The sequence below is a fragment of the Vulpes vulpes genome, chromosome 15, assembly GCF_048418805.1.
Source record: "Vulpes vulpes isolate BD-2025 chromosome 15, VulVul3, whole genome shotgun sequence".
NCBI lineage: Eukaryota > Metazoa > Chordata > Mammalia > Carnivora > Canidae > Vulpes > Vulpes vulpes.
The window spans coordinates 76,676,673-76,701,612 of NC_132794.1; the positions used below are offsets into that span (position 1 = coordinate 76,676,673).

The 24,940-nt window shown below is 37.1% G+C and overlaps 1 protein-coding gene across 30 annotated transcripts in view; it reads left to right on the forward strand.

The window, feature by feature from the left end:
* Positions 1 to 24,940, forward strand: part of SCAPER (S-phase cyclin A associated protein in the ER) — a 420,028-nt gene that overhangs the window by 196,016 nt on the left and 199,072 nt on the right. For all 30 annotated transcript variants that reach the window (XM_072739204.1, XM_072739209.1, XM_072739212.1 and 27 more), the window contains one exon: positions 9,207 to 9,333. In XM_072739204.1, coding sequence (XP_072595305.1) covers positions 9,207 to 9,333 — 127 coding nt within the window. The remainder of the gene's footprint in view (positions 1 to 9,206; positions 9,334 to 24,940) is intronic.

A 24,940-nucleotide genomic window follows, 5' to 3' on the forward strand; every position in this document is an offset into this window, starting at 1 on the left:
GACTTATATGTAGAAAGACAAATTATACTCTTGAATAGAAAACATGGTATAGTAAATTTTCCAAATTCTCCTACAACCAAAGTGTAAGCTGAATAAAATAACTGTCTTTAAAACAATAGAATAATTTTAAAGAACATATAGAAAATGAGAAGTTCTAGAGGAAAAACTTTTTAAAGGAAATGAGGTAGGACTGTACTGACAGATATTTAATAATACCGTAATAATATCTAGGTAGGTAAAATAGTTTTGCATTGGCACATGAATAAAAATGCAAATTGATAAAGAGATTTTTATTTTTTTTAAAGATTTTATGTATTTACAAAGATAGCCAGAAGAAGAAGAAGTTCAGCCATTCCTAGTGGCATGACCCTGTACAATATAACTGCTACTATTCCATCAAGAGGTGGTCTCATTTCGTTTCGTCTTGAATTTGTTCTGGCCTCTTTTTTTTAAAATAATAAATTTATTTTTATTGGTGTTCAATTTTCCAACATACAGAATAACACCCGGTGCTCATCCCATCAAGTGCCCCCCCCTCAGTGCCCACCACCCAGTCACCCTCACCCCCCACTCTCCTCCCCTTCCACCACCCCTAGTTCGTTTCCCCGAGTTAGGAGTCTTCCATATTCTGTCTCCCTTTCTGATATTTCCTACCCATTTCTTCTCCCTTCCCCTCTATTCCCTTTCACTATTATTTATATTCCCCAAATGAATGAGACCATATAATGTTTGTCCTTCTCCGATTGACTTATTTCACTCAGCATGATACCCTCCAGTTCCATCCACGTCAAAGCAAATGGTGGGTATTTGTCGTTTCTAATGGCTGAGGAATATTCCATTGTATACATAAACCACATCTTCTTTATCCATTCATCTTTCGATGGACACCGAGGCTCCTTCCACAGTTTGACTATTGTGGACATTGCTGCTAGAAACATCGGGGTGCAGGTGTCCCGGCGTTTCACTGCATCTGTATCTTTGGGGTAAATCCCCAGCAGTGCAATTGCCTCTTGACTTGTTTTGACCTATAGACTACTATGGAAGCAATAGGTGATTCCCAAGACTTGGCCTTAGATGTTTCAAGGCTTCTGCTTTCAACTTCACTTTCTTGCTTCCCTGTGATTACCCTGTAAGGAAGCCTGGGCCAGCCCCCTTGAGGACGAAAGATCACTTGGTCATGGTGATAATCCTTTTAATATGCTGTTGAATTCATTCTGCTTGTTTTGTTGAGGATTTTTTTTTAAGATTTTATTTATTTATTCATGAGAGATACGGAGAGAGAGGCAGAGACACAGATAGAGGGAGAAGCAGGCTTCCTGCGGGGAGCCTGATGTGGGACTCCGTCCCAGGACCCCGGGGTCACACCCTGAGCCAAAGACAGATGCTCGACCACTGAGCCTCCCAGGTGTCCCTCTGTTGAGGATTTTTGAATTAATGTTCACGTGAGTTATTAATTCTTTTGAAGCCTCTGCTTGTGTTACCTTTGCTTATGTCCTGTTGGCCAAAGCAAGTCATCTCACCAAGTTCAGAGTCACTGTAGGAAACTAAACAAGTCATGGATAGTGGGATCCTTTAATGTAACAATATACTGCAGAATTTTCTCTGGATTCTCCTCTTACTTGACTGACTGCTCTACTTCAGTATTTTTTGCTTGGTTCTTTCTTGTCTCTTTGATTTTTGACACTAGCAGGCCTTTCTCCTGAGAATTCAAATGCAGAATTATTCCCTTGTTAATCTTTTTTTTTAAAGATTTATTTTGTTTGTTTGTTTATTTATTTATTTATTTATGAGTGTGGGGGAGAGAGAGAGAGACACACACACACACACACACAGAGGGAGAAGCAGGCTCCATGCCGGGAGCCCAATTCGGGACTCGATCCCGGGACTCCAGGACCACGCCCTGGGCCAAAGGCAGGCGCTAAACCACTGAGCCACCCAGGGATCCCCCTTGTTAATCTTATTGAGGTTTATGACTTTAAACATTTAGTCACTGATGGATTTTAAGTGTTTGATTCCAACCTAGCCCTCTCCTCAGAACTCTAGACTCAAATATCCAGCTTCCTGTTTAGTGTTTCCACCTGGTTATCTGTCTCTTCAAGTGGCCCCCTCAAGTGAACATGTACAAATTTAAGCTCCTGGAATTTGCCTTTAAATCTTACCCTTCACATGTTTTCTCATCTTTATGAAATAGCAAATCCATCCTTTGAGACTAAAGTCTTTAAAGTCATCCTCTCTTTCCTCACACTTCACTTTCGGTCCACCAACAAATTGTCTTGGCTCTATCTTTAAAATATATTCAGAATCTGACCACTTTTCATTACCTCCACAATAACTAGTCTAACCGACTATTGTCTCTCATCTGGAATATTGTAGTAGGCTCCTAATTAGTCTTACACGGCTTCTGCTTTTCCTTACTTACTGGGTAACCAGGATGTTCCTTTAAATTATATATATAGAAAAAATAGCAGTAGCTATAGAAGCATAATTTATGAGTGTCTCCAAATCCTCACATAGACACCAGATTAATAGTTAAGAAAACCAAAAGCCATGGCAGCATTTACAACAAAACCACATTACCAGGTATCTCCAGGAAATCCAAACAGCCACCAGACCTGCATGGTATTGACATCAGTGTGAAAGAGAGCAAAAAGAAGCAATTGGGATAACAATTGTAAAGAAAGGAGGAGAACGCCCAAATAACTCATGTTTCCAATGCAAAGTGTAGGGAACCAATTTGACCAAAGCACCTGTACCTCATTTTCAAGTAGGGTCTCCTGGAAGTGCTCGTGAACAGTTTGCCTTGCTTTTTTGCATGTCCTAAATATCAAAAATCAGTTTTTCCAGTTGCAAAATCCTTAGTCCACATCTTTTTCTCAAGGATCTAAAATTTTAAAAAATAACATAAAAGTTATAGTTTCTTATAGAACTATAAGTGATGTCCAAAAGAAAATATTACATAACTATCTCATAATTTTATAGTATGACTAAGAAAAATATCAGTGAATAGGAATTATATGCTAATAAACTGATCATTGTCTATTTTGGTAATGATATTAGTAATGTTATTTTGAGTCTATTGTGCATATAATATGGGATAAAGTAAAGGATGTTATGGAAACTAAGATTCTTCTATCCCATGTTCCTGAGAAGCTGAATTTTCAGTTTGCAGGAGATAGTAATGAAAGGAGAAAGGAAATAAATGTAATATAGAAGAAATCAGGTAACACCCCTATAAGACTGAATTTAAATTATATTAATTTATGGGGTATTTTATCTTTCAGAAAGTGGTGTGCGTATGTATATTTGTGTGCGTGTACATATTTGTATATACATATATATGTATATACACACATTTCTTTCCTAGCTCTATCTGTTGAAGAGGCATTGAAACAATGATCAACACAGTGGCAGTGAGTTCATTGATTTGGGACTTAAAATATCATTTCTCACTAAAAGAAGCAAGAACTTCTTAGAAAAGTGCCTGATTCTAGACCCAAATGCGCCATCGTACTAGATGGCAAGGAAGCTCTCAAGGATTGCTAGTGTTTTGTCAAAGGAATCAGTAGCCAACTTAAGAGTTTTCTACTGGACAAAAATAGGACAAGTTGAGCTTCCAAAAGGAAAATTATTATAACTGATTGAACTTGGTAACCAGATAGTAGACGAATTGTCTCCTTATTATTATAATTTTTAATTGTCTCCTTATTAAATTATTCTAGCTAATAAATGAAGATGATTCTTTCTCTCTTGCTCTAGTTACCCATCCCTTTTCCAGAAAAATTGGTCCTGAAGTCATTAGATGAGATACCCAAACAGCCATCTGCACCAGGGAGATGGCTTGGAGGTATCAGTGACACAGTGAGAGATGTCAGAGCCTGAATAGGCTAAGGTGGACATTTATTTATGCAGGGCGTAAAAGGGGTGGCCAGATATGGAGTCTCAGAGCCCAAGCAGAGAGAAGGGAACTTCTACGTGAGATGGGCACCAAGGCCTGGTGTGGTGAGTCAGAGCAGAATGAGGATACGTGGAAGGGCATCCTAGCACAGTGTGTCAGAGCCCAAGTGAAGAGGGAAGCCTGACAAAGGCAACTGAATTGAAACCCAAGTAGGGTGAGAAGGCACAGTAGCCCAGTCAAGGGAGTCAGAGCCCAAGCAGGAGCATAATAGCATGCGTATAGAAACAAAGATTGGGGACACCTGGTGCCTCAGTCGGTTAAGCTTCTGCCTTCAGCTCGGTTCTTGATCCCCAGGCCTTGGGATTGAGCCTCGCACTGGGCTCCCTGCTCAGTGGAAAGTCTGTTGCTCCCTCTCCCTCTGCTGCTCTTCCTGCTTGTGCTCACTCTCTCTCTCTCAGATAAATAAATAAATTCTTAAAAAAAAAAAAAAAAGAAAAGAAACAAAGATGGATGTTATGTTACATGTAGGGTTTTGGTCAAATACATAAATATATTAAGGATGATGAAAGGCAGATTGCTCACTGCTGGAGAAGAGTTAAAAATATCCAGGAAAAATAGAAAGACCCTGTAGCAAATTGGAATTATAGGTATTTGTTTTAATTGTATTTCCCAATATATAGAAATAGAACTATAGATGTAAATGTGTAGGAATATATATATGTATATGATAAATTTTTTTATTTTTATGTATAAAATAAATACATAAAATAAACATTTCCTAGTTCTTTCCCCTGAGAGTGAGGGCCTGGGAAAAGCAAGACTTCAATAGCAATACCCCAGCACATCAAGTATTCCTGTGTACTGTGAAGGCAAGGTAGTTCCTTAAAAGAGAAAGATGGGTTCTTCTTTCATGAGAAGGGAGCTGGCAGGCAAAAATGAAGGGTGTCCAATGTAGGAGGCAATGCATGTACATTGATTTTTTTCAACTTATATAGGGATTTCTTAAGCTCTTATATTTAGAAATAAAGGCTTCAACATATTATTTAAAAATAGAAGGGGAACCAATTGCCCTAAATTTAGACTATGTACCTTTCAAATAGTGGAAGTGAAAGAAAAAATTGTTAATGTGTTTGTCTTCCTGTCTATCATACTAAAGAGCGATGTTTTCTAATGTGGACCTAGCATCTTTTCTTATGTTTTTACGAATCATTCCAATGATCCTAATGAACCCCCCAGAACCTCACCATGATACAAGTTAGGGTTCCCTACAGAAATATATTTACATTTCACATCCACAGTGACACACTTGAACTTAGAGTTGTTGTGGGGGATTTGTTTAATTTTTGAGAAGAAAGTATTTGACCTTACAACATTCTCCACAAAGCCATTTATCTGACAGATAATTCTCATGTTCTAGGCTAGGAGTTACAGAGCCTCTTTTTCTTCTCATGCTAGAAAATTTTTCTGCCAGAAGTAGCTCACAGAACAATTTCTGTGTTAAAAACTGCACCCTCTAAACAGCTTTTTTTCTTCTCTGGTAGAGAAAATATAACTTTCAGGGCCTGAGTCCTGACAGTCTGTAATTATTCATAGTATGAATCAAAATCTGATGCTTTTTTCTTGAGAGGGGCTATGTTATTTGTGGTACTTCTGTGGAGGCAGGGAATGAAACAGAAGTTTATCTCATGTTACCAAAGCATCCCCTTGATTTGGCATTCTTCCTTGAAGGGTAGGTTCATAGGAGTCCCAGATTTGATTTACCTCAGGGTGAAATATAAGCCTCTTGTATTCTGTGAATTAAAATGGTCCTTGTGCCTCCCTAAGTACCCCTGGTTTTCAGTGGAATGTGACCATTCTTGGTAAGAATACTGCTAGATTCATATGCATCCATGGCTGCGGCCGAATATTTAGTTACATGGTGTGTAGACTTTATTCAGCCAAGAGCTGAAGTGGCTACTTATCTATCACACGATAAAGTTTGCTGCCAGTATTCCTCAACATGATAAGGTCAGTAATTTTAACCTAATGGGATTCCAGCCCATATTTGATTAAAAGGGAAAAGAAGTATGTTGTTCTTATTCTATTTCTGTGTTTTCTATATATTCCCTTTTTCCTTTCGTTAGATTGAGACCTTCTGTCAATGAATAGTAATAATAGTTGATCATTTATTGAATGTCTGCTTTACTCCTGAACAGTGTTAGGTTACATTACACTAATTACTTCCAATCTGTGAAAGCTCTGATATATATATATAATATTAAGTATGAATATATAAAAAAATAATCATATTTTAAAATATACATAAATATATATTTATGTTTTAAATATACATAAATATATATGTTCATATATTTTATATATACATAAATATTTTTTAATCTCTACTTTTAAAATGAAGAAATTGAGATTCAGAGTAGTTAAAAAACTGTTCCGTGGTTTACTATGTGGTATGTACAGGTGCTAGAATTCACGTACAGGTATTTCTGATATTAGAGTTTATATTTAGTCTTTGACATATCAAAGTAAACTTCCTTGTCTTCATGGAGCTAACAGCCAAATGGAAGAGACCCTTTTTTTTTTTTTAAAGATTTTATTTATTTATTCATGAGAGACATACAGAGAAAGAACGAGAGGCAGAGACACAGGCAGAGGGAGAAGCAGGCTCCGTGCAGGGAGCCCGACGTGGGACTCGATCCTGGGTCTCCAGGATCACACCCTGGGCTGAAGGCAGTGCTAAACCGCTGAGCCACCTGGGCTGCCCTAGATTTTATTTATTTATTTATTTTTTATTTTTATTTTTTTAAAGAATTTTTTTTTTTAATTTCTATTTATTTACGATAGTCACAGAGAGAGAGGCAGAGACACAGGCAGAGGGAGAAGCAGGCTCCATGCACCGGGAGCCCGACGTGGGATTCGATCCCGGGTCTCTAGGATCGCGCCCTGAGCCTAAGGCAGGCGCCAAAGCGCTGCGCCACCCAGGGATCCCCCTAGATTTTATTTTAAACTGGAGTTTACCAGTGCCTTTTTGAGCTGCATTTGCTGTTGTATTCTTTGAGAAATTTAAAATTTTTACACAAATACATTTTTAGGTGAAATGGTATTCTATGGCATTATTTCTTTGTGAACAAAATGCTCTTATTTAAATTGACTAATACTGTTTGGAGACAAAAGCATGGGATTTGAGGATCAAAGGCCAATACCTTTGTATTGTCGTGAGACCTTAGGAAAGCCCTCGAATTTGCCTGAGCCTTACTTTCTTCACTTTTCAAGTGGGAATAATACTAATAGACATTGTTTTCATAGGGTTACATATGATCATGTACATTCATGTATTTTGTAACCTGTGAAGTTATGGATATTATTAATATTAAAGTAAAGAAGAAATTTCTTTTTTAGCCTATTCATTAAATATCTATTGAATACACTTATGATAGAGGTAGCATATTAGGTCCTGTGGATAAGGCAATGAACAGGTAGACAGGAGCCCTCTTTGATGAAGTTAAGACTATATTTCTACACTGTTCAATAGAATAGCTTCTAGCTACGTGTTTCTATTTAAATTATTAAGGTTAAATGCAACTTAGCCATCTGGTGGCTTACTCAGTTTAGTGTCTGACTCTTGATTTTGGCTCAGGTTATGATCTTGGGGTCATGAGATCAAGCCTCATGTGGGGTTCTGCGCTGAATGTGAAGCCTGTTTAAGATTCTCTCTTCCCCTCAACCCCCCACCTCATTTACTCGCTCTCTCTCAAATCAATCAATCAATCAATCAATCAATCAATCTACTTAAAATTCAGCTCCTCAGTCACACTAACTATACGGCAGGTACATAATAGCCTCATTTGGCTAGCGGCCACTGTAGTGGACAATACAGATATGGAAGATGCCCGTCATTGCAGAAAGTTCTGTTGTAAAGCTTGCATGGGAAAGTCGTGATGAGTGATTTGAGGGAATAGTCAAATCAGAGAAAGTAATGTTTGAGCTGAAAACTCAGGGATAAGTAGAAATCGTCTAGATAATGTAGAGGCAAGGGAAGCATTTCAGAAGGAATGAATGAGCATTTGCAAAGATACTGAAGGAAGAAGAAGAGGATGATTTTTTTAAAAGATTTTATTTATTCATGAGAGACACAGAGAGAGAGGCAGAGACACAGGCAGAGGGAGAAGCAGGCTCCATGCAGGGAGCCCGATGTGGGACTCCATCCCCGGACCCCAGGATCAGGCTCTGGGCTTAAGGTGGCGCTAAACTGCTGAGCCACCCAGGCTGCCCAAAGAGGTTGAGTTTGATCCAGAAAGACTTCCTGTTGCAGAGTCTGTGTGGCCAGATTAGCCCTACACTGGAGGATTCAACCTTCCTTGATTGTAATAGGAGAAGCAAAGGAGAGTATGGGTGAAACGCAGATGGGCTTGTAGCAAAGTTTGTGGTTTGAGTTTGTGGCAGAAGGTGAGGATTTTCTTGTTCTAGTAGTTCTATTTTCACTCTAAAGTGTAAGATCTTTTGAAAGCAAGAGGGAGAAAGGAAATGATGACGTTCTGAAGAGAATGGATAATGTATGAAGCAAGTCTTTGTGGAGAGTGAATGGACTAGACAGATTTAGTAAGATCCTCAGTGTGTAGTCATACCAAGGTCAGAGATGGAAAAGGCTGGCAGATGTTCATTATCCACCTCAATAAATTTATACATCAAGATACTGAGAATGGCGCTCGCCTACCAAAAGACTTAGTGACTGTCACCACTGCTGGGGTTTGGCCAGTAGGAGTAACAGAAAACAGAGAGGGAACGTAGCATGTTTGCCAGGAAGTGACTATAATCGTGGGCCTACAGAATCTATCACAGGTAAAAATGGAGATGAAACAACGGGGGAACAATGTATGGGGGCGAAGAGAGATTTGGGAGCATGTCTGGTGACTATCTGTCGGTGGGCTGCTTAAGCAAATACGCGGAAAACAGGATTGCTCAGAGTGAGGTATATGAAACAGACAAGGAAGGGCTGCGAAGAATACCATGCACACTTCACTCAGGAAGGAATCCGTGGTTTAAGTAATGAGTTTTATTTCCTGGTTAAAAGTAAGTAATTGCTTGTTGTCTAAGTAAATGCCATCAACAGTGGCAGGCATTACTGTCCTCTAGTTCTGTGTTGTGCCACGAGGACTAGGTTGATATTTATGAAGTGTTGTCAGCCTGAGCAGTGCTCTGTGAAGCAGTTCCCCATACAATAGTGAAAGTAACTTTTGTTTCAAACTGTTTAGGAAAATGAAATATTATAGTCTAATTCATTGAAGTCATTCTTCCCTTTCATTTTGTATTGAAGGCTTCAGCGATTAGCTAAAGATCTTCTAAAACAACTGCAAGTACAGGACAGTGGCTCATGGGCAAACAATAAAGTTTCTGCTTTAGATCGGACCCTAGGCGAGATCGCTCGAATATTGGAAAAAAAGGTATGTAATTAATCTCTTGCCTTGCTTGGCCTTAATCTTTATGGTTCTTTCTCACTATGACAGGACATAGGACTATAAGGCTGACTCTCAGTTATGCATTTCTTCTGTGTTTCCAAAAGCTGGTCCACCACTAGTGGATGTTTTTTCCTTTCGTTCTCAATTAAACTGATGTTGTTTTCAGTCATTTTAATTGAAATCCTCAATAAAATATGTTCTTTGAATCAGTCATATTTTTCCCCACACAAACAAAAATAAAATTATTTAAAATGGAATCACAGTAATAAAAGTATACAGTTTTATGACAGAAAATGTAAAATTTTGAATTACAGAACTCATGAATAACAAGCAGATTTCCACAAAGCACCAGTTTCCTTACTGTCTCCAATAGAAGGTTTGGCAGTTTTCTTTAATGACTTAGAGTCATTAAATGTTCTTGCAATAGTTAAAAAATTCTTAATGATTTTTAAGATATTTATTATTCAGTATAGAAACTTTTAAATGTACAAAGAAGAAATAAAATCCCTGTAATACCCACTGTTGAAACTTTGTTTTCTTAACCTTTTTTACTGCACATTTCTTACATGAATTTATCTGGCTAATTTTATCATAAATATTTTCTGGTGTCTTTAAAAATTCTGTATAACTAAATGAACATATTACAGTTTACACAATTTATATCACTTAGTTGGTTTTTAATTTTTCTATTTGATGTAATGACCATCTTTGTTTATTATTTGCATTTTTTGTGTGTTTTCTGGGTCTTAAATTTATAATATTTGAGACACGTAAAAGACTGTAGTGATGAAAATAACCTGAATGTAATGAATACCTAACACACTGTGAATTCATCACCCAACTTAAAAACTAGACTGTTTCCAGTACATCTGTAGTTCCCAGTGTGATCCTTCCACACCCCATTCCTACCTCTGCTCCCTCTGAAGGAAATACTATACAGTATTAAAAGGATATCTTTTCTTTGTTTTTAATGTCTTTATTTCTTTATTACATAAATGTATTCTTAAGTAGATATTATTTAGTCTTGCTCATATTTGACCTTTATAAAATATCATACTGTAGACTTCTGTAATTTTTTCAATCAGAAGTAAAATTGTAAGTTTTATTTAGGCTTATAATTGTAGCTGTTTTTTATTTATTTTTCTCTGTTGTATAGTGAGTACTTCATTGTGCTAATAATACAGTTTTTTAATACATTTTCCTGACAAGGACATTGTTTTTCAGAATTGAATTCATTCGGAGTTGAATGTGTATGGGTTTGTGTGAGAGAGAGAGAGAGAAAGAAAATGAGCGATTAGAGACAGTGCTGCTCAAACATTCTTGTATCAGAGCGAATGAACCCATTTCTCCAAAGTGGGGAGCCTCAGACTTTAGTCTACATCAGAATCACTTAGGACTTGTTAAAACACACCTCTCCTTGGGTTTCTGATTCAGTAGATCTGGAGTGGGTCCTAAGAATTTGTATATCACAGGTGACACTGACGCTGCCGGTCCAAGGATCATATTTTGAGAATTGTTGTGCTTGTCTAGGATATATGCCTCAGGGATGGAATTACTGCATTTTCGGGCACGTGAATGACCAGCTTCACAAGGTAGTGTTCGGCTGCATTTTGCCATCAGACAGCACAATCCTCTGTAGGACTGAGAGCAGCGTATTCACTGAGGCATTGCGGCAGAGCCCTGAAGAGTCAGCCTTCCGTTTGATGCATCTCTTGCAGAGTGTCAAGAGAGTTCAGAAACTGGTAATTGTCAGACGTGTGCTAGATGGGAGTGTTTGGAGGTTTGATAATACCTTGAAAAACATCCCTATTTTAAAATTAGCACATGCTGATTATTTTATTTTTATAAAGGGCACTTATACTTGAACAAAAAAGGGTTCACTTGAAGATACCACTGTGTGTACCTTATCTCATGAATATTGTTTTAGAGAAGTAATCATAGAATTTCTGAGGAAAAAGTAAAATGATCTGTATAAGAAAGGTATTCAGTATGAAAATCTAAGTAAAGTTATTTCATTCACAAAGGGGCGATTTTACTGCAATACCACTGATTCCTTATAATTTGGGGAAGAAAAATGTAGTCTGGCTCCCGGTCTAAATGGTCTGTGTCAGAAACCTTGCTGTAAAGCTGTCCTCAGAGTATACACTGCAGGACCACCTGAGAGTCTAAACTTACCTACAGTAAGATCCTTTTGCTATTTTTATAACTAAAATCCCTTTTACCTAGCCAAGACAGACTCACTTTATGTGGAATTCTGTTCATAGTGTTATACTGACATTTCAGTGTAATTCAGCTGATATTTATGATTTCAGTCTAGGAATTGTAAATAACCATTCCTTTTTGTTTGGAAAACTGCCTGGAGTAACAAAATCATTAGAGCCAAAGCCAAGTACCCAGTGAAGGATTTGAAGACAGCCTAGAAGTGACAAGGGTGGGACCGGTGGAATTTGGACATGTACTTACTGAGGAATGAATCTTGAGGTCTTTATCCTCTTTTTTTTTTTATTTTTTTTTTTTTTTTGGTCTTTATCCTCTTAATTGAGATCAAAACACAGTGATGCTTGCTATTACTGCTTTGATACGGTTTTCCTTAGATACTTTTTCTAAAGTTCTGAGAACTACTTTAGAACCAACAGGTTAAACTTTTGTGATGCATAAAAATACTGTTATAATGAAAAAAAATACTCTTACAATGAAAGAGATCAGGAAATTAATGAAACATGCAAATTATAGTACTTGCCATTTGTGTCATGTCCCTTCTGACTTTCTGGTTCTCTGATTTTGCTTAGAAACAGAGTTTGTAAGCTGTGTTGCATATCTTATAATTTTTAACAAATTCCACCCAATTCTCCAAGAAATATGGTGGTCTAGGGTACTTGCACCCACTCTACCAACAAAGATATCTAAAAATACTGGGGAAAATTTAAAATAACTTTGTTAAAAGCATCAAATTGCTAAGAAGAAATGGAGGAATTACCAGGCCAAAGAAAAAAACAATAATTTAGGAAGTTGTATTCAATTATAACTGAATCCCCCAAGAGCATTTGCCAGGCTGGCAAATGTAAGTTATAATTTGCAAGCCTCATGGGGTAGGGAACAAAAGTAAAGGCTTAAGGGCTGTCTAAGATATGACATCTAACACTTTTTCTGTTTATAAAGATAAGACTACCATAACCTATTTTGTAACATAATCCTGAACCCTCTTACCCCATTCTCAGAGATTACAAAGAAAGTGCCTTGGCATAGTGCAGAAGTTATAACTATAATCCAGCTGTGGTCTTGCAGGCCAAATACACATCACCTGTATCATTTCAAATGGTGAATTGAATTTAAAGTAATCCCAGATTGATTAGGGGTGTCCATAGGAACTTGGCAGAAAGAAATGCAAGTCCTGTTTAAAGAAAATACCTTTATCCTAGGCCTCAGATAGTTTCTGTCAAGTAATTTTATAAGAACAAGTAGTCACAGTCGAAAAAATGAGGTGCAAAAGTAAATAAATCATTATGAGTAATAGCAAGCAGAAACTAGAATTGCAAGGCTTTTTAAATACCAGTTAAAGATTATAAAACTATGTTTTTTATCTTTTAAAGAAATAAAAACCTTGAAAATATCTAGTTCTGGACAGAGTAGGTAATTCAGAACACTTCTCCTACTGATGCCAATTAATAAAGCTAGGCAAAATATAAATTGGAGCTGAATGACTAACAAAATAGTGAGGAATTACTGGGCTGAGATCTGGGAACATACCATTTTGGGGCTGGGTACAATTGGTGATCCAAAAGAAGTGGATGAGAATCTGAGTAATACTTTTGACATTGTTGCAGAACTGGTGGATTAAAAATGTTGGAGTCTAGGACTATCAGTGGTAGGGCCTGGGCAAAATCCCCGTGTTTTGGGTTGAGATATTAAAGGGCTGCACTAGGTGAAAGGATAGATTGGAAGTATGGCATTCATTGTACAGACCACAGCTCAACTTTAAATCATCTAGGTAGCTGAAAAAAATCACAATTGCCGAAAAACAAAAAAAGTAGAGTAATCTTGGATTGCTAACACCTCCAGGGGCCTAATAGAAGAAGTATATGGGAAATCTACTCTGGAGGAAGATAATATCAATCTAAGTTTCAAATTATTTCAACAAAATAAATTTCAAATACAGTGTCTGACAGAGAAAGATAATTAAGCATATAAAGAGGCAAGACAGCATGGATAAAAATCAATGGAAACAGACCAACAGGGGAATGCTTACTGTGTTCAAGAATATACATATTATCTTCTAAAAGGTATAGCACATTTGAAAAAAATAGAAATTTAAGAACTGAACATTTTAGCAATCAAAATTAAGAAAACTATACATCACATAACAGAATAAACCCAATGAAGAGAAAATTCATATATTCTAAGATGGGCCTACATGTGAAAAGTAAAAATAAACTTTTAGGAAATAACAAAGAAGAATATATTCTTGACTTTGAGGTTTTCACAGGACAAGAAAAAGACACAAAAGAAATTAACCATATAGGGAAGTGATAAATTTGCATTAAAAATCAGAAATTTGGGGATCCCTAGGTGGCGCAGCATATTAGCACCTGCCTTTGGCTCGGGGCGCGATCCTGGAGACCCGGGATCGAATCCCACGTCGGGCTCCCGGTGCATGGAGCCTGCTTCTCCCTCTGCCTATGTCTCTGCCTCTCTCTCTGTGTGTGTGTGTGTGTGTGACTATTGTAAATAAATTTAAAATTTTTTTTTAAAAATCAGAAATTTTATTCATCAAAAGACACCAGAAAAATAATAAAAAGACAATAGAATGGGATCCCTGGGTGGCGCAGCGGTTTGGCGCCTGCCTTTGGCCCAGGGTGCGATCCTGGAGACCCGGGATCGAATCCCATATCGGGCTCCCGGTGCATGGAGCCTGCTTCTCCCTCCGCCTGTGTCTCTGCCTCTCTCTCTCTCTCTGTGACTATCATAAATAAATAAAAATTTAAAAAAAAAGACAATAGAATGAAAGAAGATCTTTATAACTCATTAAGAAATTGAATCCAGGGCAGCCTGGGTGGCTCAGCGGTTTAGCACTGCCTTCAGCCCAGGGGTTGATCCTGGAGACCCAGGATTGAGTCCCGTATCTGGCTCCCTGCATGGAGCCTGCTTCTCCCTCTGCCTGTGTCTCTGCCTCTCTCTCTCTCAGAATAAATAAATAAAATCTTAAAAAAAAAAAAGTATTCAGAGTAGATAAGGAATTCTTACAAGTTAATAAGAAAAAGAGATGAACAGCAGTAGGAAAATGGTTAAGATAATAGGCTTTCCCAATGCAAAGATAGTCAATATCTTTAATAATCAGAAAATTACAATTGGGGGCACCTGGGTGGCTCAGTCAGGAATCTGCCTTCAGTTCTGGTCATGATCCCGAGTTCCTGGGATTGAGCCCCTCACCGGGCTTCCTGCTCAGTGGGGAGTTTGCTTCTCCTTCTCCCTCTGCTACTTCCCCTGGTTTGCTCTCTCTCACTCTCAAATAATCTTAAAAAACAGAAAAAGAAAATTCCAAATGAAAAACTCAGTGTGATACTGTGATTCAGTTATCAGAATGGCAAAAATTAAAGCCTGACAATACCAACTATTGGCAATGGAATTTCATTCACTGGGATGATATAAGTTAATGCTACCACTTTAGAAAGCAGTTTGTTATTATCAACTAAAGTTGCAGGCATCCACATCATATTTTCCTTCTAGGTCTCTACCTTACAGAAAGCAATGCATATATGCACTAAGAGACATATATACAAATGGTCAGTAGCATTTTTATAATTACCAGATATGGGGGAAAAAAACAAGTATCCATCAACAGCTAAATATATAAATTAGGGTGTATTCATATAACAGAATATTAGTCAACAAAAGAAAAATGAACTACAGTTGTAGTCAACAACATGGATGTATCTCAGAATGTTTAGTAGGCAAAACAAGTCACCAAAAAATATGTTTATGTGTGTACGTGTGTATATATGTGTATATGTGTATACAAACATGTACATACATACACTGTTACAGTTCCAGTTATATAAAGCCTAAGAATAACCAAAGTCCATATATTGTTTTGGAATATATATGTAGAAGGGAAACTATAAAGAAGATACAGAAAATATTTCTCCTAAAAATCAGGATAATGATTATTCAGGGAGTTGGGAGGGAAAGGTGATTGGGAAGATTCATGTAGGTGGCCTCTTGAGTTCTTATAGTCTTCTTTTTCTTGACCAGATGGCAATTATACAATGTTCGTGTTACAGTCATTCTTCAATTTGTACTTACATGTTTTCTCACTTTCCTGTATATTTGTTATGTTTCACAATGAAACCATATTTAACATTCAAGTTAAAATAAATTGCTCCAAAACCTTTTGTTGCAGAAATGTTTGATTATTTCAAATAAGAGTTTCTAAAACATTCTTATGTATGCAAAGGCATTTTCCTTGCTTTTGTAAATAATTTTCCTTGCCATTGTAAATAAATTTGGTCCAAGTGAGCATGATTTGTATTTTCATTGACTTTTCTCATTACTCTGTGATGATAAACATTACATTTGAATTTGGATAGTAACAGCATCCCAGAAGCTTTCTGTGGTTTATCAGCAACATGAGACATTTGTATGCTGTTACTGTAAGTAAACAGTTTAAGCAGATGGATTGGACATGGAATTTTTCCAATTGCCTTTCCTAACTTTTTTTTTTAATCCTGCCAAACTTAGAGATTCAGCTGTGAATCTCTTGAAACTGAATAAGCAAACCTCATAGCTGACAGCAATCATAATTTGAATGGAATTGAGAGATGTCAAATCACAGTTGACTTTTCGATACCTATAGCAAACCCTGCCATTCTTTGGTGTTTTTAAAAATTATCTTGCAAAATTCCACCAGCAGATAACTGTGGAAGGTAGTAGAAAAGTACAAGCTCTTCCCAACCCTGTCCTTTTTTTCCCCTGCTCTTTGCCAACTGAGGTTTATGGCTATTTAACACATGCCTAGACTCAGAGGAGATGAACCACTCATCCTGAGAACTTTTTCAATCTAATTGTATTCAGAAAGTTGTGTTCAGGTCCTGCTAGACACTGCCTGTCCTTCAAATTTCATGGTTGCATTTGGTTTTGCTTCTCTTATTTTCAGTTGGAATTATTCAGTTCAAGAATTCTATCATAGAAACCTCTGATTTTGATCCCCTCATTTTATTATGTTCTCAATTTATGTATTTCCTCATGGCAGCTGATAAATAACTGCACATAGCTTATATGACACCCATATTTGAACAGAAGATGACAAATAAATCCTTTAGCCCAAAGCAAAATGAAAAGTTTTCTTATACCATTTTCAACTAGTGTGTATTAGATGAGTGTAAGGGAAACGGAATTGTCACTTCAGGAATCTGACAAAGATTTAATCTGTATATGGTTTGTATTTTAAAAAAGAAACAAGGAAAATGGAGTGTTCATGTATTTTATCTTAGTGGTTACATAAATGTATGCAGTTGCCAAAACTCACCAAACTGAACATCTAAATCTGTGCATTTTATTATATGTTACCTATATCTCAGTAAAACAAAACAATTAGATAATAATGATTTCAAAATAACATTCTTTAGATGGCGAGGCTTGCTTTTATAAAAACATACTGTTTTAGTCATCTCAAAATAATTTATTGTAGCTTTGTAAAAAGGACTCTTAAAAAATTTTTTTAAAAGATTTGAGAGAGAGAGAGAGAGAGAGAGAATGACCAAGCAGGGAGAAGTGCAGAGGGAGAAGGAGAGAGAATAACCAGCAGACTCCCCTCTGAGCATGGAGCCTGATATGGGTCGATTCCACAACCCTGAGATCATGATCTGAGCCAAAACCTAAAGTCAGATGCTCAACTGACTGACCCACCCAGGCGCTGCTGAAAAGGTCTCTTTTATTAATTTTTATTTTTGAAAAGGACTCCTTTTTAAAAAGATTTTATTTATTTATTTATTCATGAGAGACACAGAGGCAGAGACACAGGCAGAGGGAGAAGGAGGCTCCTGCAGGGAGCCCGATGTAGGACCCGATCCTGGGACGCCGGGGTCACGCCCTGGACCGAAGGTAGATGCTCAACCACTGAGTCACCCAGGTGTCCGGAAAAGGACTTTTTCTTTCTCTTTTTCTCTCTTTCTTCCTTTCCTTTCCTTTCCTTCCCTTCCCTTCCCTTCCCTTCCCTTCCCTTCCCTTCCCTTCCCTTCCCTTCCCTTCCCTTCCTTCCTTCCTTCCTTCCTTCCTTCCTTCCTTCCTTTCTTTCTTTCTTTCTCTCGCAAAACTATTTTATTTTCCTACAAAAATAGAAGTTGTAAGTTACCCAACTTTTTTTTTTGTATATATTTTTTATTGGAGTTTGATATACCAACATATAGCATAACACCCAGTGCTCATCCCATCAATTGCTCTGCTCAGTGCCCATCACCCAATCACCCCAACCCCCCGCCCACCACCCCTTGTTCGTTTCTCAGAGTTAGGAGTCTCTCATGTTCTGTGTCCCTTACTGATATTTCCCACTCATTTTCCCTCCTTTCTCCTTTAAGCCCTTTCACTATCTCTTATATTCCCCAAATGAATGAGACCATATAATGTTTGTCCTTCTCTGACTGACTTATTTCACTCAGCATAGTACCCTCCAGTTCTATCCACGTAGAAGCAAATGGCGGGTATTCGTCCTTTCTAATGGCTGAGGAATATTCCATTGTATACAGAGACCACATCTTCTCTATTCATCGTCTTTCAGTGGACACCGAGGCTCCTTCCACAGTTTGGCTATTGTGGACATTACTGCTAGAAACATCGGGGTGCAGGTGTCCTGCCGTTTCACTGCATCTGTATCTTTGGGGTAAATCCCCAGCAGTGCCATTGCTGGGTCGTAGGGCAGATCTATTTATAACTCTTTGAGGAACCTCCACACAGTTTTCCAGAGTGGCCGCACCAGTTCACATTCCCACCAACAGTGCAGGAGGGTTCCCCTTTCTCCACATCCTCTCCAACATTTGTGGTTTCCTGTCTTGTTAATTTTCCCCATTCTCACTGGGGTGAGGTGGGATCTCATTGTGGTTTGGGTTTGTATTTCCCTGATGGCCAGGGATGTGGAGCATTTTCTCATGTGCATGTTGGCCATGTCTAGGTCTTCCTCTGGGAGATTTCTGTTGATGTCTTCTGCCCTTATCATGATTGGATTGTTTGTTTCTTTGGTGTTGAGTTTAATAAGTTCTTTATAGATCTTGGATACTAGCCCTTTATCTGATGTGTCATTTGCAAATATCTTCTCCCATTCTGTAGGTTGTCTTTGAGTTTTGTTGGCTGTTTCTTTTGCTGTGGAGAAGCTTTTTATCTTGATTAAGTCCCAATAGTTCTTTTTTGCTTTTGTTTCCTTTGCCTTCCTAGATGGATCTTGCAAGAAGTTGCTGTGGCCAAGTCAAAAAGGGTGTTGCCTGTGTTCTCCTCCGGGATTTTGATGGATTCTTGTCTCACATTTAGATCTTTCAACCATTTTGAGTGTATCTTTGTGTCTGGTGTAAGAGAATGGTCTAGTTTCATTCTTCTGCATGTGACTGTCCAATTTTCCCAGCACCATTTATTGAAGAAACTCTCCTTTTTCCAGTGGATAGTGTTTCCTGCTTTGTCGAATATTAGTTGACCATAGAGTTGAGGGCCCATCGGAAAAGGACTCTTTTAAAAGCAAATGAATTTGTTATAAAAACTTGATGAAAATTGACAGTGTTAGTTTATAGGAACATCTTCTACACAATTTGTAATATTTTCTATTATGATTATAAAAATTAACATTTGTACAAAATAAAGAATAATTATAACAGCAAAAATCCCAGTGATTAGTTGAAAAATACAACATTGCTAACATCCTAGAACACTGACTACCTGTATTTATTTTGCCATTCATACCTTTCTCTTAGTATTTCAATAAACTATTGCTTTGACTTTATTTTACTTTTCTTTATAGTTTGATTCCCTAAGAGTATGTCCATGGATAATATATGTTCATTTAAACATGTCTGGTTTTGAACTTCATGGAATGGAATGCTACTCTCTAATTTGGCGTCTTGCCTCTATCAGGATTATGTATTTAGGAATTTATGTTATAGAGGCTTTTTTCAGTTGCTGTATACTACATCATTTTACCACCTGCTACAATGATAACTTCTCTATTCGAGCATTGACGGGCACTTGGGTTGTTTTTAATGAAAAAGTATGGTTCTATCCTGATACTCATGTGCAAGGATTTCTCTAGGTGGTGGAATTCTTGGGTCATGAGGTATGTATATCTTAAAATTTTCTTGATAATGCTAACTTGTTTTCCAATTAGCATACTACCAGGAGAGTATAAAAGTCCCATTGCTCTTTTGTTTTCAAACACTTGGCATTACCAGACTTTTTAATGTTTGCTGATATATTTTTTAAGATTTCATTTATTTGATAGAAAGAGAAAAAGAAAACGTAAGCAGTGGTGGGAGAGGGAGAAACAGGCTCCCTGCTGTGTAGTTTTACTGTGAATCTCTCTTGTCTGATCGATCTAGGCACCTATTTATATTTATTGGCCATTTGAATTCTTCTCTTGTGACTTGTGTGTTCTCAAATCTTTTGCCCAATTTTCTACTAATTTGTAGGAATTCTTCATATGCTCTGGACAATAGTTCTAGTTCATTCAAATGTATTAAAGGTATCTACTCCTATTACTCAGCTTTCTTTTTACTCTCTTTTGGCTCTTTTGAAGAAGTTCTTTATTTTAATGTGGATATATTTATCAGTATTTTATGATGAATAGTTATTGCTCTTCTTTGTAAACTATCTTCCTACTCCAGAGTCAAGAAGATCTTTTTCTATATACTCATCTTGAAGTTTTATAGTGTTGTCTTTACTTTTAGTTTGCTATCCCCATGGAATTAATTTTTCTGTTTATTGTGATACAGAGGTTTAATTTCACTTCTTTTTCCCAGCTGGATGCTTAATTTCTTGACCACCATTTATTGAAAAGACCAGTTCTCCTTACTGTTCTTTGGTATCTCCTCTATCATAAATCAGAGGGTTTTAAATACAGTTGTTTTTCCTAGTTTCTCTGTTCTTGTACTTTATTCTCTCTCCAGTCATCTCTGATATGCTCTTAAAACCGTCCATTAATTTCATAATTTTAATCACATTATTTTATTTTTCCAGTTGAGAAAGCCTACTTTTCAAATCTGCTATGTCCTTTCTAATAATTTCTTGTTCTTTACAGATGTTTGAAAATTTACCTTTTATTTATAACAAAGAAAAAGATAATTATTTCAATAGTCTGTCTCTGATAAACCCAGTATTTCATGTCTTTGAGTGTATGTTTACTTTGTCTATTGTTTTTCAGTGTTCTTTCTTATGATGTCTTGTTTCCTTCTTAACCTCTTAATTTTTCATTGTATGCTACTCATAATTGTTGAGAAATTTTGCATCTATAGTCTGCAGTTTTCTAGTGATGTCTTTGTCTAGTTTAAGTGTCTGGACAATACTGCCCTATTGGAACAAATTGGGTAGTATTTCCTCTACTATTTTTTTTGAAGAGTTTGAGAAGGATTGGTGTTAATTCTTCTTTAAATGTTTGGTAAAATTCACCAGTGAAGCCAATTTGGTTCTGGATTTTTCTTTGTTGGGAGATTTATGATTCCTGATTTAGTCTCTTTACTTGTTACAGATCTATTCTGATTTTCTATGTCTTTTTAAATCAGTTTTTGTAGTTTGCGTGTTTCTAGGAATTTGTCTATTTCATCTAGATTATCTAACTTGTTGGCACATATAGCATATGTTGATCATAGTAAATTCTTAATAATCCTTTTTATTTCTTTAAGAACATTAGAACAACCTCAAATATTTTTTATTTTAGTCATTTCAGTCTTTGCTTTTTTCCTCAGTCTGCCAAAAGTTTTGTGAATTTTGTTGAAATTTTCAAAAAACAACTTTTGGCTTCATTGATTTTTCTTTAATCTTTTAAATTTCCTTTAGTTTTGGGTTGGCAAATGGGTATAGTTTGCTCTTTTCCTACTTCCTTAAAATGTAAAATTAAGTTACTGATTTGATCTTCGTGGGTTTGTTTGTTTTAAGGAAAATAAATTTCCCTATGAGCACTGCTTTCACTAAATTCTGTAAGTTTTGTCTTTTCATTATTTCAAAATATTTTTCTAATTTCTCTTGTGATTTATTTTTTTGACAATTATTTCTTTTTTTTTGTTTTTTGTTTTTTGTTTTTGTTTTTTTTTAATTAATTTTTATTGGTGTTCAATTTACCAACATACAGAAAAACACCCAGTGCTCATCCCGTCAAGTGTCCACCTCAGTGCCCGTCACCCATTCCCCTCCAACACCCGCCCTCCTCCCCTTCCACCACCCCTAGTTCGTTTCCCCGAGTTAGGAGTCTTCCATATTCTGTCTCCCTTTCTGATATTTCCTACCCATTTCTTCTCCCTTCCCCTCTATTCCCTTTCACTATTATTTATATTCCCCAAATGAATGAGACCATATAATGTTTGTCCTTCTCCGATTGACTTATTTCACTCAGCATAATACCCTCCAGTTCCATCCACGTCGAAGCAAATGGTGGGTATTTGTCGTTTCTAATGGCTGAGGAATATTCCATTGTATACATAAACCACATCTTCTTTATCCATTCATCTTTCGATGGACACCGAGGCTCCTTCCACAGTTTGGCTATTGTGGCCATTGCTGCTAGAAACATCGGGGTGCAGGTGTCCCGACATTTCATTGCATCTGAATCTTTGGGGTAAATCCCCAACAGTGCAATTGCTGGGTCGTAGGGCAGATCTATTTGTAACTCTTTGAGGAACCTCCACACAGTTTTCCAGAGTGGTTGCACCAGTTCACATTCCCACCAACAGTGTAAGAGGGTTCCCTTTTCTCCGCATCCTCTCCAACATTTGTTGTTCCTGCCTTGTTAATTTTCCCCATTCTCACTGGTGTGAGGTGGTATCTCATTGTGGTTTTGATTTGTATTTCCCTGATGGCAAGTGATGCAGAGCATTTTCTCATGTGCATGTTGGCCATGTCCATGTCTTCCTCTGTGAGATTTCTCTTCATGTCTTTTGCCCATTTCATGATTGGATTGTTTGTTTCTTTGGTGTTGAGTTTAATAAGTTCTTTATAGATTTTGGAAACTAGCCCTTTATCTGATATGTCCTTTGCAAATATCTTCTCCCATTCTGTAGGTTGTCTTTTAGTTTTGTTGACTGTATCCTTTGCTGTGCAAAAGCTTCTTATCTTGATGAAGTCCCAATAGTTCATTTTTGCTTTTGTTTCTTTTGCCTTTGTGGATGTATCTTGCAAGAAGTTACTGTGGCTGAGTTCAAAAAGGGTGTTGCCTGTGTTCTCTTCTATGATTTTGATGGACTCCTGTCTCACATTTAGATCTCTCATCCATTTTGAGTTTATCTTTGTGTATGGTGAAAGAGAGTGGTCCAGTTTCATTCTTCTGCATGTGGATGTCCAATTTTCCCAGCACCATTTATTGAAGAGACTGTCTTTCTTCCAATGGATAGTCTTTCCTCCTTTATCGAATATTAGATGACCATACATTTCAGGGTCCACTTCTGGGTTCTCTATTCTGTTCCATTGATCTATGTGTCTGTTTTTGTGCCAGTACCACACTGTCTTGATGACCACAGCTTTGTAGTACAACCTGAAATCTGGCATTGTGATGCCCCCAGCTATGGTTTTCTTTTTTAAAATTCCCCTGGCTATTCGGGGTCTTTTCTGATTCCACACAAATCTTAAAATAATTTGTTCCAACTCTCTGAAGAAAGTCCATGGTATTTTGATAGGGATTACATTAAACGTGTAAATTGTCCTGGGTAACATTGACATTTTTACAATATTAATTCTGCCAATCCATGAGCATGGAATATTTTTCCATCTCTTTGTGTCTTCCTCAATTTCTTTCAGAAGTGTTCTATAGTTTTTAGGGTATAGATCTTTTACCTCTTTGGTTAGGTTTATTCCTAGGTATCTTATGCTTTTGGGTGCAATTGTAAATGGGATTGACTCCTTAATTTCTCTTTCTTCAGTCTCATTGTTAGTGTATAGAAATTGACAATTATTTCATTTTAATTCTAGTGTAATTAACATAACAGTGTTACATTACTTTGAGGTGTATGATACACTGTACTCATAATCTCCTTTATCTGTTTCACCCATCCTGCACTTGCTTCCCTTCTTTTAACCATCAGTTCGCTAGACTTCAGAGTCTGTTTTTTGGCTTGTTTCTACTCTTCTTTATTTTTTGTTTCTTAAATTCTATGTATAAGTGAAACCAAATGATATTTTCTTTCTCTGGCTTATTTTCCTTAGCATTATACCCTCTGCATCCATCCATGTTGTTGCAAATTGCAAGATTTCATTCTTTTTATGGTTGAGTAATATTCCATTTTTGTATTTAACCACATCTTCTTATCCATTCATCTACTGATGGACACGTGGGGTGCTCCCATAATTTGGCTAATGTAACTAATGTTGCAATAAAACACGGGTGCATAGATCTTTTTGAACTAGTGTTTCCATGTTTTTTGGGTAAATACCCAGTAGTACAATTACTAGATCATATAATAATTCTGTTTTTAATTTTTGAAGAACCTCCATGCAATTTTCTACAGTAGCTACATCAGTTTGCATTCCAGCCAGCTGTACACAAGGATTCTTTCTTCTCCACATCCTCATCAGCATTTATTTCTTGTCTTCTTTATTTTAGTCATTCTGACAGGTGTGAGATACCCTTGTGATTTATTTGGCCCATTGGTTGTACAAGAATGTATTGTGTGATTTCCACAAACGTGTGAATTTCCAGATTTCCTTATTACTGATTTCTAATTGTAGTCCCTGTGGTCAGAGAAGTTAAACTGTATAATTTCAGTCTGTCAAAATTATTTATATTGTGGTTATTGTATTTGAATAATTTTTATGAGTAAATTGAGACTAATAGTGCCTTCCTCTGGGAATATTTTCGTTTCCTTTTATTAGGTGCTAAGAGTACCAGTGTTTCTGGAACTGTCTTAATCCAAGTTCAAATTCTAAGGTTCCCAAGGCCACCTGAGTGTCCTGACCCTATTATTTTATTTTATTTTTTAAATTTTTATTTATTTATGATAGTCATACAGAATGAGAGAGAGAGAGAGAGAGAGAGAGAGAGAGAGAGGCAGAGACATAGGCAGAGGGAGAAGCAGGCTCCATGCACCGGGAGCCCTACGTGGGATTTGATCCCGGGTCTCCAGGATCGTGCCCCGGGCAAAGGCAGGCGCCAAACCGCTGCGCCACCCAGGGATCCCTGATTGGCCAATTTTAATTTCATGCTTATTGGGTAGCCTGGGTGGCTCAGGTGTTTAGTGCCTGCCTTAGGTCCAGGGTGTGATCCTGGGGATCCTGGATCAAGTCCCATATCAAGCTCCCTGCATGGAGTCTGCTTCTCCCTCTGCCTGTGTCTCTGTCTCTCTCTCTGTCATGAATAAATAAAATCTTTCAAAAAAAAAAAAAAAGAAAAAAGAAACAAAACAATGACGAATTATGAGGACAA